The sequence below is a fragment of the Heptranchias perlo genome, chromosome 9 (genome assembly GCF_035084215.1).
Source record: "Heptranchias perlo isolate sHepPer1 chromosome 9, sHepPer1.hap1, whole genome shotgun sequence".
Classification (NCBI taxonomy): domain Eukaryota; kingdom Metazoa; phylum Chordata; class Chondrichthyes; order Hexanchiformes; family Hexanchidae; genus Heptranchias; species Heptranchias perlo.
Window position 1 is genome coordinate 61,354,904 of NC_090333.1, and position 21,399 is coordinate 61,376,302.

Consider the following 21,399-nt stretch of genomic DNA (forward strand, 5'->3'; position numbering starts at 1 on the left):
GTCAGTCTCCCACAAATTCATAACGTGCAGTCCAGGGAACAGCATGCAGGAGAACTTTGGGCAACTCACTGGTTACTAAAACAAGCCAGTTAGCATCATTATCTTTTTAAAAAATATTAATTTCATGCTCCTGCTTTACATATGGGTTTACAAGAAGAAAATATTTTTGTTTAGCAGGAATACTAATTTGATGTCCAGGATATTTTAGCAATTCAATATTTGACTTGTTTTTAAAAGGTAGATTTTGTGAGGTTTGTCCCAGATTCATAGATGTTTTTGGTAAGAGGGATATAGATCCCTCCATAAACCCAAAGCAACTTGATTGGGGAAAGCCAGCACGGATTTGTTAAAGGCAAATCGTGTTTGACTAACCTGGTAAGAGTTTTTTGATGAGGTAACAGAGATGAGGGCAATGCGGTTGATGTGGTGTATACGGACCTTCAAAAGGTGTTTGATAAATTGCCGCACGGTAGGTTTATCATCAAGATTGTGGCCCATGGAATAAAGGGGGCAGTAGCAACATGGATACAGAATTGGCTAAGGGACAGGAAACAGAGAGTAGTGGTGAACGGTTGTTTTTCGGACTGGAGGGAGGTGTACAGTGGTGTTCCCCAGGGGTCAGTGCTGGGACCACTGCTCTTCTTGGTACATACTAATGACTTAGACTTGGGTGTACAGGGCACAATTTCCAAATTTGCAGATGACACAAAACTTGGAAGGGTAGTAAACAGTGAGGGAGATAGTGATAGACGTCAAGAGGATATAGGCAGGCTGGTGGCATGGGCGGATACATGGCAGATGAAATTTAACGCAGAAAAATGGAAAGTGATACATTTCAGTAGGAAGAATGAGGAGAGGCAATATTCAACTAAAGGGCACAATTCTAAAAGGGGTACAGGAACAGAGAGATCTGGGGGCATATGTACACAAATCGTTGAAGGTGGCAGCGTAGGTTGAGAAAGCGGTTAAAAAAGCATACAAGATCCTGGGCTTTATAAATAGAGGCATAGAATACAAACGTATGGAAGTCAAGTTGAATCTTTATAAAACTCTGGTTCGGCCACAACTGGAAGATTGTGTCCAGATCTGGGCACCGCACCTTAGGAAAGATGTGAAGGCCTTAGTGAGGGTGCAGAAGAGATTTACTAGAATGATTCCAGGGATGAGGGAATTTAGTTATGTGGATAGACTGGAGAAGCTGGGGTTGTTCTCATTGGAACAGAGACAGTTGCGAGGAGATTTGATAGAGATATTCAAAATCATGAAGGGTCTAGACAAAGTAGATAGAGAGAAACTGTTCCCATTAGCAGAAGGGTGAAGAACCAGAGGACATAGATTTAAGGTGATTGGCAAAAGAACCAAAGGTGGCATGAGGAAAAACTTTTTTACACAGCGAGTGGTTAAGATCTGGAATGCACTGCCCGAGAGGGTGGTGGAGGCAGATTCAATCATGGCCTTCAAAAGAGAACTGGATAAGTACTTGAAAGAAAAAAAATTGCAGGGCTACGGGGATAGGACAGGGGAGTGGGACGAGCTGGATTGCTCTTGCATAGAGCCGGCGCAGATGGGCCAAATGGCCTCCTTCCGTGCTGTAACCTTTCTATGATTCTATGATTCTAACCACTGTTGGAAATTCCAATCCTGCAGCTTAAAATTGCCAAACAAAATAAGGCAACTGCAACTTGCATATACATAGTGTCCTCAATACAGAAAAATGTCCCTACGTGTTTCACAGAGAAAGGAGGGGCAGGAAACAGAGAGTAGTGGTGAACATCTATGAGTCTTTGAGCACGAGTTTCAAGGTGACCAACTGATGGGATGTAGAAAGGCTTTTAAAGGCAGGATGGGAGGTTATGAGACGGAAAGGCTTGGGAAGGAAGATCGAGAGAGTAAGACTAAGAAGGCTGAAGGCTCTGTTACCAATAGTGGAGTGATGGGGCCATAAGCAATGGCTGTATTTTCCTGAAGATCAATTGGAGGAAATGTGTGTCTTATCCATGACTTAGTTGAGACAAGGGGTATGGTTATTGGCCCAGATTCTCAACTTATTAGAAGTATTTACAAGGGGAGATTTTCCTGGATTACCCAGGAAAATCTCCCCAACAATGTCAACGTATGTAAAGTATTGTAAAGCGATGATTTTTTTTATTCGTTCATGGGATGTGGACATCGCTGGTGGGGCCAGCATTTATTGCCCATCCCTAATTGCCCTTGAGAAGGTGGTGGTGAGCCGCCTTCTTGAACCGCTGCAGTCCGTGTGGTGAAGGTTCTCCCACAGTGCTGTTAGGAAGGGAGTTCCAGGATTTTGACCCAGTGATGATGAAGGATGGTGTGTAACTTGAAGGGGGACGTGCAGGTGGTGTTGTTCCCATGTGCCTGCTGCCCGTGTCCTTCTAGGTGGTAGAGGTTGCGGGTTTGGGAGGTGCTGTCGAAGAAGCCTTGGCGAGGTGCTGCAGTGCATCCTGTGCGCTGGTGGTGAAGGGAGTGAATGTTTAGGGTGATGGATGGGGTGCCAATCAAGTGGGCTGCTTTGTCCTGGATGGTGTCGAGCTTCTTGAGTGTTGTTGGAGCTACACGCATCCAGGCAAGTGGAGAATATTCCATCACACTCCTGACCTGTGCCTTGTAGATGGTGGAAAGGCTTTGGGGAGTCAGGAGGTGAGTCACTCGCCACAGAATAGCCAGTCTCTGACCTGCTCTTGTAGTTACCAGCTCTTGTAGCTCTTGTGAGCAGGTTATTGGTGAGTAAGTGCCGCTTGATAGCACTGTTGACGACACCTTCCATCACTTTGCTGATGATTGAGAGTAGACTGATGGGGTGGTAACTGGCAGGATTGGATTTGTCCTGCTTTTTGTGGACAGGACATACCTGGGCAATTTTCCACGTTGTCGGGTAGATGCCAGTGTTGTAGCTGTACTGGAACAGTTTGGCTAGAGACGCAGCTAGTTCTGGAGCACAAGTCTTCAGCACTACAGCTGGGGTGTTGTCGGGGCCCATAGCCTTTGTTGTATCCAGTGCACTCAGCCGTTTCTTGATATCACATGGAGTAAATCGAATTGGCTGAAGACTGGCTTCTGCGATGGTGGGGACATCAGGAGGAGGCCGAGATGGATCATCCACTCGGCACTTCTGGCTGAAAATGGTTGCAAAAGCTTCAGCCTTGTCTTTTGCACTCACGTGCTGGACTCTGCCATCATTGAGGATGGGGATGTTCACAGAGCCTCGTCTTCCCATTAGTTGTTCAATTGTCCACCACCATTCACGATTGGATGTGGCAGGACTGCAGAGCTTTGATCTGATCCATTGATTGTGGAATCGCTTAGCTCTGACTATAGCATTTTTCTTCCACTGTTTAGCATGCATGTAGTCCTGTTTTGTAGCTTCACCAGGTTGGCACCTCATTTTTAGGTACGCCTGGTGCTGCTCCTGGCATGCTCTTCTACACTCCTCATTGAACCAGGGTTGATCCCCTGGCTTGTTGGTAATGGTAGAGTGAGGAATAAGCGGGGCCATGAGGTTACAGATTGTGCTGGAATACAATTCTGCTGCTGCTCATGGCCCATAGCGCCTCATGGATGCCCAGGTATGCGCTGCTAGATCTGTTCTGAAACTATCCCATTTAGCACGGCGGTAATGCCACACAACACATTGGATGGTGTCCTCAGTGTGAAGACAGGATTTCGTCTCCACAATGACTGTGTGGTGGTCACTCCTACCAATACTGTCATGAACAGATGCATCTGCGACAGGTAGTTTGGTGAGGACGAGGTCAAGTAGGTTTTCCCACGTGTTGGTTCGCTCAACACCTGCCGCAGGCACAGTCTGGCAGCTATGTCCTTCAGGACTCAGCCAGCTCGGTCAGTATTGGTACTACAGAGCCACTCTTGGTGATGGACATTGAAGTCCCCCACCCAGAGTACATTCTGTGCAAGTGGTGCTCAACATGGAGGAGGACTGATTCATCAGTTGAGGGAGGGTAGTAGGTGGTAATCAGCAGGAGGTTTCCTTGCCCGTGTTTGACCTGATGCCATGAGATTTCATGGGGTCCGGAGTCAATGTTGAGGACTCCCAGAGTCACTCCCTCCTTACTGCATATCACTGTACCGCCACCTTTGGTGGGTCTATCCTGTCAGTGGGACAGGACATACCCAGGGATGGTGATGGAAGAGTCTGGGACGTTGACTGAAAGGTATAATTCTGTGAGTATGGCTATGTCAGGCTGTTGCTTGACTAGTCTGTGGGACAGTGCTCCCAATTTTGGCACAAGTCCTCAAGGAGAACTTTGCAGGGTCGACTGGGCTTGGTTTGCCTTTGTCGCGTCCGGTGCCTAGTGGTCCAATGCAGGGTGGTCTGTTCAGTTTTATTCTTATTATGACTTTTTGTAGTGAGATTGTACAACTGAGTGGCTTGCTCGGCCATTTCAGAGGGCGATTAAGAATCAACCACATTCCTGTGGGTCTGGAGTCACATATAGGCCAGACCGGGTAAGGACGGCAGGTTTCCTTCCCTAAAGGACATTCGTGAACCAGATGGGTTTTTTCGACAATCCGGTAGTTTCATGGCCACTATTACTGATACTAGTTTTTTTTTATTCCAGATTTTATTTAATTAATTGAATTTAAATTCCCCAGCTGCCATGGCGAAATTTAAACTCATGACTATGATTATAAGCAGCAATGAAAAGGTGTCTGCCTTATTTTTATTTAAATAAACGATCCTGATTTTTAAAAATCTGATTTGTAGATTGAACCATTGACTACCAGGAAGTTAAGAAACAGTCTTCTAACTTATGCTGTGACATTGTAGGGGATCGGCTGAGGTACTTCAACATGCTTTACCACTGTATCACTTGCCTTAAAAATCAAATAAATCAAAATGTTGCACCATTTTAAATATAAAATCCATGCACCTGAATCTCTGCACACACTGGAGTGAATTATAGCATTTGGAAAGAGTGCCTGTACGCTTGCACCACAAGCCAGTTTAAACAGATTTTCTTGAACATCAAAATTACTCCTTAACTTACATAGTATATATAGCATAGAAACAGGCCTTTCGGCCCAACAGGTCCATGCTGGTGCTTATCCTCCACATGAGCCTCCTCCCACCCTTCTTCATCTAACCCCATCAACATATCCTTCTATTCCTTTCTCCCTCATGTGTTTATCTAGCTTCCCCTTAAATGCATCTATGCTAGTCGCCTCAACTATGCCATGTGGTAGCGAGTTCCACATTCTAAACGCTCTCTGCGTAAAGAAGTTTCTTCTGAATTCCCTATTGGATTTATTAGTGACTATCTTATATTTATGGCTCCTAGTTCTGGTCTGCCCCGCAAGTGGAAACATCTTTTCTAAGTCTACCCTATCAAACCCTTTCATCATCTTAAAGACCTCTATCAGGTCACCCCTCAATTTTCTCTTTTCTAGAGAAAACAGCCCCAGCCTGTTCAATCTTTCTTGATAGGTTTAACCTCTCAGTTGCAGTATCATCCGAGTAAATCTTTTTTGCACCTTCTCCAGTGCCTCTATACCCTTTCTAGAATATGGAGACCAGAACTGTTCCGTGTACTCCAAATGTGGTCTAACCAAGGTTCTATACAAGTTTAACATAACTTCTCTGCTTTTTAATTGTATCCCTCTTGAAATGAATCCCAGTGCTTTGTTTGCTTTTTTTAAAATGGCCTTATTAACCTGCGTTGCTACTTTTAGTGATTTGTGTATCTGTATTCCCAGATCCCTCTGCCCCTCTACCCCATTTAAACTCTTATTATCCCAGGAGAATGTCACCCCCTTATTCTTCCTACCAAAATGTACCACCTCACACTTGTCCAAATTGAAACTCATTTGCCAATTACACGCTCATTCTGCAAGTTTATTAATGTCTTCCTGTATTTTGTCGCAGTCCTCCTCAGTGTTAACTATTCCCCCCAATTTGGTGTTGTCCACAAATTTTGAAATTGTACTTCCGATTCCTGAGTCCAAATCATTTGTGTAAATGGTGAACAACAGTGGTCCCAGCACCGATCCTTGTGGAACACCACTTCCCACCTTTTGCCAGTCTGAGTAACTAACTTTAACCCCTACTCTCTGTTTTCTGTTTTGTAGCCAGCTTGCTATCCATTCTGCTAGTTTATCAATTATTTCCCCCCTTTATATCTTTTTTGATCTCTTCTTCTAATGTTATGTCCACCATTTTAGTCTCCCTGGTAAATAATGAGGCAAAGTAATTATTTAATATTTCTGCCATTTTGCTGTCATTACCTGTGAATTTATTGTGTGTATCCCTTAGTGGCCCTATCCCTATCCTGATTTTTCTTTTGTTATTTATCTGTCTGTCGAATACTTTACTATTTCTTTTTATATTCCTTGATAATTTAATTTTGTGGTTTCTCTTTACCTTCCTAATTGTTTTTTGACATCTTTCCTAACCTTTTTGTATTCCCTTTTGTCATCTTCTCCTTTATTGTCTATGCACTCAGTGTATGCCTTTTTCTTTAGTTTCAATTTTACCCTTATTTCTTTATTCATCCATGATGTGTCATTATTGGCTAGTTTGTTCTTGCTTTTTAGTGGGATATATTTCTCCTGGACTCTATTGATCACCGTTTTAAATGTTTCCCACTGCTGTTCTATTTCTTTGTTTGTCAGTAAATTTTTCCAGTTTTTTTTCCCTAGTTCCATTCTCAACCCCTGCAAATCAGCTTTTTTCCAATTTATTGCTTTGGTCTTTGTCTTATTTATATCCTTCTCAATCTTTATCTTAAACCTTATTATGTTGTGATTGCTATTGCCTAGATGTTCCTCTACGCTTACTTCCCTTATCTGTTTTGGTTCATTTCCCATTACTAAATCCAGCAGTGCTTCCTCTCTTGTTGGGCTTTTTACATACTGGGTAAGAAAGGAGTCCTGCACACACTGTAAAAACTCCATTGCCTGTACCCCTTTACCTATCCCTTCTTGCCAGTTTATTTGGGGATAGTAAAATCTCCCATGATTATTATTCTATGTCCTTTACTCATTTCACTTATTTGCTTACAAATTTCTTCCTCCACCTCCTTTCCAGTATTAGATGGACGATATTATACCCCTATTAAAGGTGATTGTTCCCTTCTTATCTTTTATTTCAAACCATATGGATTCTGTTTCTATCCTTCTGTTAGTTATGTCCCTTTTCTCTACTGCCATTATGTTATCTGTAATTAGTGCAGCTACTCCAGCCCCTCCTTTCTTCCACCCCTATCCTTTCTGATTATATTATAACCTGTAATATTTAGTTGCCAGTCCTGTTCTTTATGTGGCCACAGTTATTCCTACTAGATCTGGTTCCCCACTACAGATTATTGCCTCCAGTTCCCTGTTTTATTTTGGACACTGCGTACATTGCTGTACAGGCAGTTTAATTCATCTTTAATAGTTGTTGCTATTACTTTATTTTTAACAGTCCTATTATACTTCTGTTTTATAACTGTATTTGTTCCTGGACCGCTTATGTTATCTTTATTCCTTACCCTGGTCTGACCTTTAACACTCATCTCCTGTTTCTTTTATCTTTAAGCTTTTGTTATTGCTACCAGATCCTTCCGATCATCTGGCTTGAAGAGCAGGGAATGGCACAGGGCACTTTCTGAAAATGTTCCTGGTTCTATTGAATGCTACTGTTATCAGAACAAAGGAAGTTTCACATCTGTCCGTATCATCATATGTCCCCTTATACAATTTAAGGACTTACAATACTAACTGTCCTCCTCACAGAGGGAGGGGTGGAATTTTAGATTCAACAAGATAAAGGAGATCACTGCTGGAGAATTAGCCACCCAATGTCACCAGCAGGCGCTTCCAGGTCAGGTACATCAGAGCGAGATACAGAGTGAGGCTCCTTCTATTCTGTCCAAATAGCCTAAAAATAAACCTTCCAAATACACTACTGTTGGATTTTCATTTATCGCACCAGCTATCCTGGTAACCTTTTTAATTCAGACTGGACACTCGTGTCCAATTAGAGGCAGCTTTCAGTTGTGGACTTACACCCATTAGGAAATGTCTGAAACTCATTTCACTCAGGCCTCTTTCAAAGAGCGGAGGCATTTATCCTATCGGACTGGATCAGATTTAAGCCCAGCTCCAATAGCAGACTGCTCCCTAGTTACATTCTCATTTAATATTTTTCATAGCTGTCCCACATTTTCTTTTAGTAAAAAATAAACTATATGTGTGGTTGCCAAGGTAACACTAATTATAGAAGAAATTAACCAAACCTAGGCTTTCAAATACAATATGAGCTAAATAGAACAACTTGCATTTGTAAAGCGCTGTTAATGTAGTAAAATATCCCAAGGCACTTTATTGGAGCATAATCAGACAGAAATTGACACCAAGGCAAAGAGATACTATTACAGGTGACTAAGACTTTGGTCAACAAGGTAGGTTTTATAGAGCGCCTTAAAGGAAGAGAGAGAGGTAGCAAGGCAAAGAGGTTTTGGGAGGGAATTCCAGAGCTTAGGGCCTAGACAGCTGGAGGCATGGCCACCAATGGTGGGGTGAAGATGTGGGTGATGCCCAAGAGGCCAGAGTTGAAGGAACGCAGAGTTCACAGAGGGATGTAGGACTGGAGAACATTACAGAGATAGGGAGCGGTGAGGCTGTGGAGAGATTTGAACACAAGGATGAGAATATTAAAATCAATGCATTAGTGGACCAGGATCCAATATCAGTCAGCAAGCTCAGGGGTGATGGGTGAATGGGACTCAGTTCAGATTAGAATATGGGCAGCAAAGTTTTGGATGAGCACAACTTTATAAAGGATAGAAAATGGGACCCAGCGAGGAGAGCATTGGAATAGTCAAGTCTGGAGGTAATAAACGTATGGATGAGGGTTTCAGCAGATGAGCTGAGGCAGGGGAGGAGATGGGTGCTGTTATGGAGATGGGGGTAGATGGTCTTTGTGAAGGAGCGGATATGGGTCGGAAGCTAAGCTCAGGGTTAAATAGGATGGAGAGGTTGTGAACAGTTTTGGTCAGCCTGAGGCAGTGGCCAGGGAGGGAGGGAGATGGAATCGGTGGCAGGGGAATGGAGCTTGTGGCAGGGCCGAAGACAATGTCTTTCTCAATGCTGGTCTTCTTAATGTTTAAGTAGGAGAAATTGTGGTTCATCCAAGACTGGATGCAGTCTGACAATACAGAGGCAGTGGAGGGGTCATAAGAACATAAGAAATAGGAGCAGGAGTAGGCCATAAGGCCCCTCGAACCTGCTCTGCCATTGAATAAGATCATGGCTGATCTTCTACCTCAACTCCACTTTCCTGTCCTATCCCCATATCCCTTGATTCTCTTAGTGTCCAAAAATCCATCGATCTCAGCATTGAATGTTCTCAATGACTGAGCATTCATAGTTCTCTGGGGAAGAGAATTCCAAAGATTCACAACCCTCTGAGTAAAGAAATTTTTCCTCATCTCGGTCCTAAATGTCCGACCCCTTATCCTGAGACTATGACCCCTAGTACTAGACTCTCAAGCCAGGGGAAACAGCCTCTCAGCATCTACCTGTCAAGCCCTCTAAGAGTTTTATACGTTTCAATGAGATCACCTCTCATTCTTCTAAACGCCAGAGAATATAGACCCAATCTACTCAATCTCTCCTCACAGGACAACCCTCCCACCCCAGGAGTCAATATAGTGAACCTTTGCTGCTCCCCCTCCTTAGGTAAAGAAACCAAAACTGTGCAAAGCATTCCAGGTGTGGTTTCACCAGAGCCCTATATAATTGCAGCAAGACCTCCTTACTGGTGGTGAGGTAGAGATGGGTGTTGTCAGCGTACATGCAAAACCCAACATTGTATTTATGGGTGATCAGCATGTAGATGAGAAATAGGTGGGGGATAGATCCTTGGAGCTCTCCAGAGGTAAAGGTGTGGGGGCAGGAAGAGAAGCCATTGCTGTAGATTCTCTGGTTACTCGATAAGTAAGAGTGAAACCAGGCGAGGGCAATCCCACTCAGCTGGACAAAGGGAGGAGAGGCATTGGAGGAGGATGGTGTGGTCAACCATGTCAAAGGCTGCAGGCTGGTCGAGAAGGATGAGTAGGGATAGTGCACCATGGCTTCAGTGATAGGATGTCATTTGTGACTTTGATTCGGGCTGTTTTATTGCTGTGGTGGGGTTGAAACCTGATTGGAGAGGTTCAAACATGGAGTCGCGGGAAAGATGGACATGGATTTGGGAAGTAACAACATATTCAAGGACTTTGGAGAGGAAAGGGAGGTTGGAGATGAGGCAGTAGTTTGCAAGGACAGAGGTATCAAGGGTAGTTTTTTTGAGGCTGGGATAATGATGGCAGATTTGAAAGGGAGGGGGACAATACCTGAGGAGAGGGAACTCTTTACAATATCGGCTAGCTCGGGAACCAGGAAGGGAAGTTGAGTGGTCAGCAGTTTAGTTGGAATATCATCGAGAGAGCAGGAGGTGGGTCTCATGGACAAGATGAGCTCAGAGAGGGCATGAAGGAAGATAGGAGAGAAACTAAAGATGCTAGTTCAGGGCTATGGCAGGGGTAAGCTTGGAGGAAGCATGGCTTGGTGGGCAAAGGGAAGGGAATGATATGGCAGAGGCAGCTGAATGGAAGGTCTCAATCTTAGTGACAAAGAAGTTCATGAGCTCCTAGCACTTGTTGTTGGAGGTGAGGGGAGAGAGGTTTAAGGAGATGGTTGGTAGTGGAAAAAAGAAGCAGGGGATGCAACTAATACCATCTGTAAATCCATATTCATATAATGACTATTTATCCTTCAATGTTTCATGCACTAGATATATTCACATAAAGTTGTTTTATATTACATATTCTGGATGTTTAACTTCTGAAAATGAAATTGGGAATTTATCAAAAATATCACAAGTTATAAACAAAGTGCAAACAATGAAATTGTTCAAACTGCTCCTATCTCAAGTAACAAACAACAAATGTTCTACTATTTCACTCCATTTATAGTCCTCAACTCAAAAGGCCTATTTATTTGATTGATGATAAGAAATGTTTTCTTTCTTTACCTTGTTCTCCCCACACCAAGCATTGACTGCAGCTGAGGTGGTAGTCACATCGGTCGGTGCCTTGATGACTGACCACTATCAGATGCTTCAGAGTAGCCCTGGATGGTTGTGTCTGCAATCTACATTCCCTCCCTGCAAGAAAACCATTTGCTATCACCTAGCATTTTCCCACACCAACACAGCCGAGACTGGGAACTAAGTAATGTAGTATGTGTTGTCGTGCAACAGGTGCTACAACATGCTGTATCACTGTACCATTTGATTCAAAAGTCAAATGAATTAAAATACCTCTGAGAAAACTGAAAGGCTGTAGTCATGGGTCCCTTTTTAGAACATAGTTTTGGGCAATCCCATGAGATGGACACTTCAACAATTTTACACTAATAACATTCTGTTGGGTGGAATCGAGGCAAGAATTACAATTTCATTTTTAGACTCCAGTCGTGCCCACTGGATCTTTAACACCCACCTGAATAAGCAGATAGGACCTTGGCTTATCATCTCATCTGAAGGATGGAACCACATACAGCACAGAATTCCTTCAGTACTACACTGGATTGTCAGCCTAGATTGCACGCTCAGGTCCTGGAACGGGCCTTCAACCCACAAACTTGTGATTCAGAAGTGAGAGTACTACCAACTGAGCTAAATTGAGAAATAGTCTGGACTGCAGATCGTCAGCATTTAACTATCTAAAGCAGTGTAGATTACTCACTAATCAGAACAATACTGGAGAAAACCATCTTTATTACAGCTTTTTTTTTGAATTCCGAGTTATTTTGTCTCCCTTCTTCGGGTATCTGCAAGCCAATCACTGCACTTTGAATGAACTGATGGAGCACGTGCCCAAGCCTCTGCCAATGCCATGCTCAATTTGGCCACTAGCAAGTACGTGAGAATTGCTATTGTAATCCTTTCCCCTTCACCACCCAGCACCCCCCCACCACCCCCGGACCAACGCCCCCCACCGCTGCCTTGTGTGGAATTACCTAGCTTCCACTTAGCATCTCCTGCTAACAAACTGGCAGAGTTCAGGAACTTGCTCCAGGACACAGCATGTTACTGCAGCAATGAATTTCCCTTTGACAGCATGCCACTTAACCATTTGTTAACCAAAATTACACTGTAAAAGAGAAGTCAGTCGAGTCTCATTGGGATTGCAGCTGATAACAGTTTCTTCCAACTGAACACTAGAAGGTAACGAAAGTGAATGGAGTCACCAGTTGCCTTTTGAGAATATAGTGCATTCCATTTATGGCCAACTCTTTGATTTTTCCAGTGCTAATCATTGTTGCTTTGTATTGCTTTGCTCATTATTTTCAATAGATCTCCATTCATTTGATTAGAAAATGAGGGCTATAACAATATTGTTTTGAGCTACAGAGCTTTGGCTTAATCAATTTGCTGGAGTGTTGAGCATATCCACTTATTTGGAGTTAAACTGGATTGAGGAACTGCGCTAGGGATGCATGGTAGGGACCAGAGAAGCAGGATTTAGGGCCAGTAACAAAGTTTCAAAGCTCATATCACAAATGGTGTTAAATGAACAAAGTATCAAAGGTTTGTTACAATTCTAAAAAAATGACACTTTTCATTGCCAATTCCCATCTATTAATACTCCTTTGCATAAAATATGTGCACACTGTATCGTTCTAGTGTCATAACAGTTAGAGACCTCAGAGCATGTACTCGCATCAAAACAGGAAGCAACATTAAAGCAACAGTTGTTCCAAAATAGTTCATCTGAGGGCAGAAAGTGAATCAATGCCTCTTGTGTCACTTCATGCTGATTGACACCGTTTTGGCTGCCTCATTGAAAGTGACAGTAACAAGAATACAACTGTCCTTACTCAAAGCAAAATGGTCTTCATGACAAAGGGTTAGAAAACACTTTTTCGGTTTGAAGAAAGGAAAGAGCTAGGAAAGCAGTGCCTCATTTTTATGGTGAAACAAAGCCTGAGTTGGTATTCCGGTATTCTCCTTAATTGGTTACCGTAAAGGCCTCTGAACAGGAACACCCCAATGGGACCAGAATGTGCACATTCCTACAACAACTTACATTTATCAAAGGCTCACCCTGTAGAACGATGTCTCTGGGTACTTTACAAAAGACAGGAGGTGCACACCAAGGCTGTTGACTTTGTGCGATAGTGCAAAAGGTTTGATAGCAAATCAGCACCCCTTATTATATCACTCCCAACTTTTATTTACATTGAAGTTAATGGAAATAAAAATGGGGAGAGATCTAAAACAGGCTGCCATTTCGCTATCACCCATTTTATACAATGCCACAAAGTCACAATCTACCCAAGGAGTTTAAGGTGGCAGACTGAGGATATGGTTGAAGGGGTAGGCATGTGGGAGCATTTTTTAATATGGGGAGAGGAATAACAAGGCAAACTGATTCTGAAAAATTAATTCAGTGGCTAAAAGGTTGGCTTCCAATGCTGGAGTAGATGGAGTGGGGAACAAACAGCAATCCACTATCCAACTTTTAAAATCACATTCTATAAGGTGCATGGAGATTTAAACGGAGCACGCAATCCGTAAAACAAACAATCTTGTATTATCGTGAAATGAAGTCTGAGTTAGTATTCCAATATTCCTCTGAACTGGTCACAATAAGGACCTCTTAACAAGAACACGCCATTGGGAATGTCATAACAGGAACACCTCAGAATGAGGTGTTCCTGTTATGAGATTTCCACAGTAAACAATTCAGAAGAAAACTGCAATATTAACTCAGACTTTGGTTTACAATAACACTGAGACATAGCTACCCTGGCACTTTCCCCTCTCCAAACAGAAAAAAAGTTTATGGTTGTGTTTAAAAATATATTCTACGGTATCATCTTTTTAAGTTTACATCTATTAAACAGAATTAACTCCTGAATCTGAATGGGTCTCAATTGGATCGAAACACAGTAATGTGGAAAAATCTAAAATATAGATATTGATGTAGGTGATCTTTTAGCACACAATGACTAAAAACTTGCCAGATTATTTACCCTCCGTGCATATATAACACCCTTGGTAAACTGTGATTCCTTCTTCTACGGCAGGCTGGAGTCAGTTACTGGCCTAAATTTGAAGGGATGCGTGACAGCAGAGAGATGTTGGCACAGATGGTATCTCAAATATACATATATAGATTGTTTTTATAATTTGCATTGCTAAATGACCATCCATCAGACTTATCTAGTGATCTGAGAGAATGATCTAGTAGCCAGAAGTGAGGAAGGGGGAGGCAACAGGCTGATTTTTGTCTTGCTACTGCCCGTTTTTAGGTGTAAAAGGGGCAGAAGTGGGACAAAAATTTTAAAACAAACCGTCGACTTACCGCTTGTTCAAATTTTCGGGCGGACTTCAATTTAGGCGATCAGCACTCCTGCCAGAAACAGGCAGGGACCTCGTTAACATACTTAAATCAGGGTCAAATGATGCATTTAAGATCCCAAAGCTATTTTGGTGTCAATCAGCGCTGCCGCCATTGTTTCCTCAACCCGCCCACAGACTATGGGCGGCACAAGGCGGCCATTTGCAGCACTACTTAAAGGGATCATAAGCTTTAGTTGGATAAAACTGGAGCAGGGCTGGAAATTACTTCTACTCCATTCTTTTTGGAACTTTTAGGTCTTAAAAACGTCCTTAAGTTTTGCCACTAAATCTGCTCACTTGCCACCCCCTCCCCCTTCAATTTTTTCAGCTCATCCCTTTTAAGGTGCTGCTGCAGGCCCACATCAGTTCATGCCTAGCCAGATTTCCTGCCCTCCCAAATAGTGAACTGTCTATGAGGATCTTAATTAGCGCTCGCAGCTTGCCTGTTCTACTTAAATGAGGGTTGACCGTGAAAATTGATTCGGCCTCCTGCTGATGCCACTGGACAAGTGAAACACTTGCCCCGGCTACTGCCTGCCCAATGTAAGCCAGATACAAATATGGACCCCAATCCCTCCAAATTCCCTGGTAGTATAGTGGGCGTGTTGGGGGGAGGGGAAAGGAGTGACGTCCATCCTCCCTAAAATAAATTTCCCCCATTTGCCTATTTTTTCAGGCTTTGGTGTGGACTATCCTTTTTTTTAATTCCTGGTGGGGAAGGGGAATCCAAAGTGAAAGTTCTGGTTGATTTGAATGCCCTTCACTGTACCATTTCCTTCACAACAAAATGATGATACATTGGGTTTGACAAATGAGGGCCGATCTTCAGGTGGGCTCACAGAAAGACAATCAGCAATTGTCATTTTCCCCACTGCTGCGATTTTCAGCTTTCTGGTGGTAAAAGACCTGTTTTTATATTCAAATCGGGAACTGCATCAGTGAGCGGTGATGTGGGGGGGGGGCGGGGAGGAGGGGGGTGTGGGGCCACAGATCCGCACTGTAGACTAACACTACCCCCGAATATCAAGAGTCCTGCCTCATTTAAGAGAGGGGATCTTTTACGTCCACCTGAGAGGGCAGACAGGGCCTCGGTTTATAGTCTCATCCAAAAATCAGCACCTCTTACAGTGCAGCACTCCCTCAGTACTGCACTGAAGTGTCGGCCTAGCATTATGTGCTCAAGTGCCTGGAGTGGGGCTTCAGCCTACAACCTTCTGACTCAGAGGCGGGAGTGCTACCAACTGAGTCATGGCTGACACCTTTAGGGGAGGGCTGTTTAACGGGCAAGAATTGTTAAAAAGTGCTCTCATCGCCACACCAGAAAACCAGAAACAAGAACAAAAAAATCTGTTGTTGACTGCGATTACTGGTGACAGGCCCCTAATTACCAGAATACATACACTAGCTGGTGATACACATTCCTTATGTGCACTGTTTATATGCACATTGGGATAGATCTTGACTTTGTGCGACAATGTAAAATGGTGATAGCGTGTCAGCAACCCGTTTTCCATTGAAGTCAAAGAAAATAAAAATGGGGAGAGATGTAAAACGGGCTGCTGACTCACTATCACTCATTTTCCACTATCACACAAAGTCAAAATCTACCCATCATGTTTGCCACTAAGAGGGTAGTTAGAAAGTCTCAATCATTAACAGTACACTCATATATCCCTGCTATATACACTCCTTATGTACACTGCTTGTGCACACTCTAGTCTGAAAAGGATCTGCAACCAATTTTTTCACTAATTCCGGTCATTCATAACAGCCATTTAATGCTGAAACCTTGATCTGAAAGCTCTACATCAACTTTTTGCTGCTAACTGGACAAGATTCCTTTTGTAGTTAGGTTTTGAGTCACTGGCAATCAATCGAGTGAATGATCTGTTGCAGCATAACTTCCCATGACATGCGAATTGCCACATTTACCACACACACAGTGATTTGGTGCCCATGTACTACAATATTGTATAAAAATGTGAAGACAGTGCAACGCCAGTTTTTAAAATGCAGCTAAGTTATAAAAAATCATTGAGCTGCAAAAAAAAACACTTGCCCTAGTCATGAATAACATGAATAGTCAGAACTATAAACTTCTATGAACTTTTCCGAGTTCAGCAGTTGAAAACCATCATGACCAATTACCTACAGGATACAATGATGCCCATTTTGAGAAGGTTTTTTTTAAACGCACACCCTAATTTTTAAACATTTTCTTATATGCACATAAAATCTACGTCCATTATTTTTAAAACTAATACAGCTTCCTGATTGTCAAAGGTACATGGGCTCCAAATTTCACTTGTGCAGTTTGAACAGATGGAATTTAAATAGTAGACTTAACCAAAATCCACTTCTAATATGATTTGGATCTGATAGAGGAATTTTACTATAAGATATAAAATACTAATCAGAGAGTGGGAAATTAGCTCCACAGTGTCGAGGCGGGTATGATATATAAACAGTACACTGTTCAGATTTCGATCAAGAAAGATTCTAAATCCCAGAAACTCACAGGGATAGATTTCCATCTGTACCACCTGGGTATAAAGTATAGCCCTGGGTGGTGTGCCGAATGGGAAATGGGGAGGGGAAGACTGCACTCCCACAACAGATCCTGCTCGATTTTCCCTCCATTTAAATAAATGGAAGGAAAATCAGGTGGATTCTGTTACCAATGTGTGATCCTCTCCGTCCCAATTTCTCCCACCCTTGCACTCCACCCAGGCAATGGTTCTCACCCGGGTGGTACAGATGAAAATCTACTCCATTGTATCTAAAATGTGATGTTTAGTTAACCAGTTATTTTAAGATGTTAAATAGATAGCAAATTGATGGGGCTTTGGGACTTTTACTTTTGAGAATGTTCTTTGAAATATCTGGAACGAACTTCAGCCATTAAGACACAGAATGGATAGGTACTTCCCCCCAATAACTTTGAATATAATTACAATACAAAATGATAGTCATACCTTAAGTTCTCTGAAGAATATGCTGCTTCGAGCCCACTCAACAATGGAGAAAAGGGTCTGATCTGCCATCTTACACATAAGCCCAAAAGTGTTGAGCTTTTCATGTTTTCCCCTGCTGGCCTGTTCTTGCTGTAGGTAGGCCAGGATCTTGGCCTGCACCTGGGGTTCATCTGGTTCACACTTCAAGAGTTCCACTATAAGATGTGGGATACTAGATGGAGAGTTGGTCGGATAGGTGTCCATATAAGAGTAGCCCATTAGAGATTCTGGGGAGCTAGTATAGGGGTCTGGATATTCTGACTTGATAGTACGACTTGGATAAGGACTATAGGTCTGATAGCCTTGCAGACTGCCATGTGTTGGCATTGCCATGCTAATTGGAGATGTTACGAATGGGCTTCTGTCATAGTCTGTTGGTGGCAAGGCAGGATGGTTTAGAGGTAGGCCTTTGGAGGCTGAGTGGATGTTTTGGATAGCAGAAGATATCGTCAGGTCTGTTGGCATTGTCTGCATCACCTGAGTCATGGCTTCTAGTTTAAGTCCATTTGCTCGTATCAGAGCTTTCTTCTGCTGTTTCAGAGCCCTGTCCCTCTTGTACATTGGCCCAAACTTGTTTCGACCTCCACGCATGCGATCAGCTCTTACAGCTGTGGAATACATAGTTTATTAAAAATCAGTACATTAAGTGATGCACAAACAAGAACATGTATATTAATTGTACAAAAATTCCAATTGTTTTGAATTGCTTCTCAAACATTATTTCCCTAAAATAATGAAGTATTCGGGAAATAAATTTTGTGCACTCAAAACCTACTTGGTTCAAGAATATTTGTTGGAAGGTTATGTTTTGTGCATCCCAAAAGTTTAAAATATAAAGCATGTGAAGTTAATACCTTCTAGCAGGAATGCATATCCTGCCTATATACTTTATGTGCTGATCATTATTTCATGTTGAAATAGAGATCTTCATTCTGCAGAAAATGTGTGCATAAGTGTAAGCTTCAGGTCAGTTTACAATCATCTGACAGAAGCAAGCCTTTCAAACCAGCAGATCAGACACACACACACACGTGCGACTATATATTAGTATGTTAAAATATCACTGTACAATCCTGCTCTGTATTGACTGAATAATCATCACTGAGGCAAACAACATTTATGTTCAATAATGGCAGTAAGGGATACATCCACACAAGGGAACATTGACGTATGCTGTGCATATAAATGAAGAACGAGTTTGTAGTATGACCAGGTTCTGTAACAAGCCCTATTAATGTCAGAAGCCTCTTCTTTATAAATCAATTTGATTTTCAGAGTATTCTTTCATACATTACTGAGACAAGGAATTATCCTTACATTACATGCATTCAATTGGTGCTTATGCAAAGACAAATACTTTTAAATCAAGAGGTAGTTATTACAATGATTGCACTCTTCTGAAATTCCCTTAAACAGGTGTTTCTTTCAAACCTTTTAATTTGTCTCTGGTTCAATGTACCCCTTTTTCCAATTCGATGTGCTGGACTTATTGTCATTAAAGAGGTAGAAAATATTTGATCTTCATTTTCAGTTCCTTACACTACTTTGCATCTGTGTTTCTGCCTCCTCCTGTCCTCTTTTCCTTTTGCTTGAATAGTATTATACAGTAGTCATGCATTAGTAAAGCACCATTATAATATTTCCCTTGTGAAAAAAACAAGCTCACTGTTATGTCTTCTAATATCTCTGGAATTAAAAAATAATTAAAACAAATCCAATTCAACAGATGCCTTGGGAGTCATTTTAATGGTCTCTGTCACAGTAGTGTCTGTCACCACTGAACAGATCTAACGGCTACTAAGGTATTCTCACTGAGCCAGTTTCATCTATTGGTGACTAAAGAAAAACAGGAACCTCTGACAGCTACGTGACATGTTGAGACTGCTGAGACTCACATTTGAGGTTACAATCGGAGCTTTTTATCTTAGGGATTAGTGCCACATTAAAAATTTATTACAGGCTTCATGTATCCATTATAAGAACTTTTGACAATTAGAGGTTCAAACCTACAAGGTAGAATGCAGACCAGTAACTAATTGTGAGTTCTCTTGGGAAAACATTCTTGGCTTCATGAAACCCGGTCAAGTACTTGCATTTATGTGCCTATAATAGTTTGTTAATTTATTATTGACTATCTATATATATTTATTATAAAAACAGCTCAGAATCTTGCAGTGGTCAAGTCCAAATGCAGAATTTGACTACAACTATTGAGGGAGAAATCAGAGTAATTTTTCGCTCAAGGCTGATTCATCTCCAGATCACTAAGTACCGTGGAAAAACTGTTAAAAAATGCCGTCATGCTAGAGTAAAAGACATACTACTGCTGGGGGCAGCACGCACTGTGACATGGAAATGCTGATTCAGAACCATTTCAGGGGCTGCCTTGAAATCCAGAACATGTAATCATGCAATGGGACATGCCATTGTGGTGATGTAATATGAGCTTCACACAATTCAGACTGTATAAGATTCTGAAAAACAAAAACCTCTCAGAAATAGTCCTTAAAGTTTATTTTGTTTTTCTTTAAATCTATTAATTTTGAACGTTTATAGAAGAATTATTTTGAGAGCCTTTTCCATTTATTTACTTATGATCAAACTACCAAACTACACAGGAAATGTGTTGCATTGGAACCGAAAATTTAATGGTAATTTCCTAACAAGTTTGAGGCACAAGTGACCATTTAAAGGTGATGATGAAGTGCAACTACAAATGACTCCAGATGTGTTCCTGAATCTCATCCCTGAAATGAAGGGAATTCCTTAAGGGTAACATGCAGTGAGGTGAAGTAAAACAGATTGATGTCAAATGGTGCATATTGATATGGAATGAAGTGGAGGATTGTGGAGTGGTGTAGATTGTAAGGTGATATAGCCACATGAATGAGGTAGGGTAGCATGCACTTGTAGGGAGTGATGTAGAAAATTGTATAGGGATATGGAATGATATAGTAGAATCAAGTGATATATGATGGAAAGAAGTAATGCAGAGTGATGAAGAGTGATGATCAAATTAAAATGATGTATAAAGATAAGATGTAAAGTGATGTACATTGGGTTAAAAATTCTTCTGCCTACTATATGTAGTGACAACATAAGTGTACTTATGAAAATGTCCTCGCTTTGTAAATTCTAGCTAAATTAGAAACCTTGGAAAACCTGTATTTATGACTCCACTAGAATTATTGAACAGAGAAAATATACATAAATACACAGTGACATGAGGAATTCTCACCCTATGGTGTAACTTATGGTGGAATAGTATGGAATGGTGTGATGTTAAATTGATGCAGAGTGAAAGGGGATGACAAGGAGCACAATAGAATGACCTGGAGTGATGTGACATGACTTAGAAAGATGTGGAGACTTAGATTGACCTAGGATGAGGTAGGGTGCCAAGACATCACATGGAGATGAAAGGTGATGTGTAAATGATATGGGTTGATTCTGAGTGAGAGTCCTGGTAAAGGATCCTCATATTTGTTTTCTTAATCTATTTAGGAGAGTTGACAAAAATGGAATTTAGTTTCTATTCGTTTTTGGTGCAACAACGATTCATAGTCTGATTCTGATTGGCAAATTACAGTTTCGAAATGTAATTTAAGTAATTATTGTCTCTAATATTTAAAAATCAAATGTGTCAAAATCAATTCACTTTCATTTCTGTGGGCCGTACAACTTTAGAGTCTCACATTTTCATTGGGTGATGATAAGTCTTTTTAGACTCTTCAAGAGCAGTACTCAACACTCTAAGAACTCCAAATGAAAGTAATAGAGCCCCCTTCATAGCCCAGAGCTCACCTACTGAACAGATCAGCAGGTCCCAGGATGGATCCCTGGTTTGTCTCACCCAGGGCAGTGGTGGGGGTGGTACAATTGGCCTCGGCGTCCCTAGGGTAGCAATCAGGAGTGGGAAGCCTTGGAAGGGAAAACGGGTCAGGTTTCCTGCTCTTGGTCCCTATCCAACAG

At 41.9% G+C, this 21,399-nt stretch overlaps 1 protein-coding gene across 2 annotated transcripts in view; it reads right to left on the reverse strand.

Moving 5' to 3' along the window:
• nr5a2 (nuclear receptor subfamily 5, group A, member 2) overlaps positions 1-21,399 on the reverse strand; it is a 180,619-nt gene that overhangs the window by 146,971 nt on the left and 12,249 nt on the right. For both annotated transcript variants that reach the window (XM_067990618.1, XM_067990619.1), the window contains exon 5: positions 17,389-18,035. In XM_067990618.1, coding sequence (XP_067846719.1) covers positions 17,389-18,035 — 647 coding nt within the window. The remainder of the gene's footprint in view (positions 1-17,388; positions 18,036-21,399) is intronic.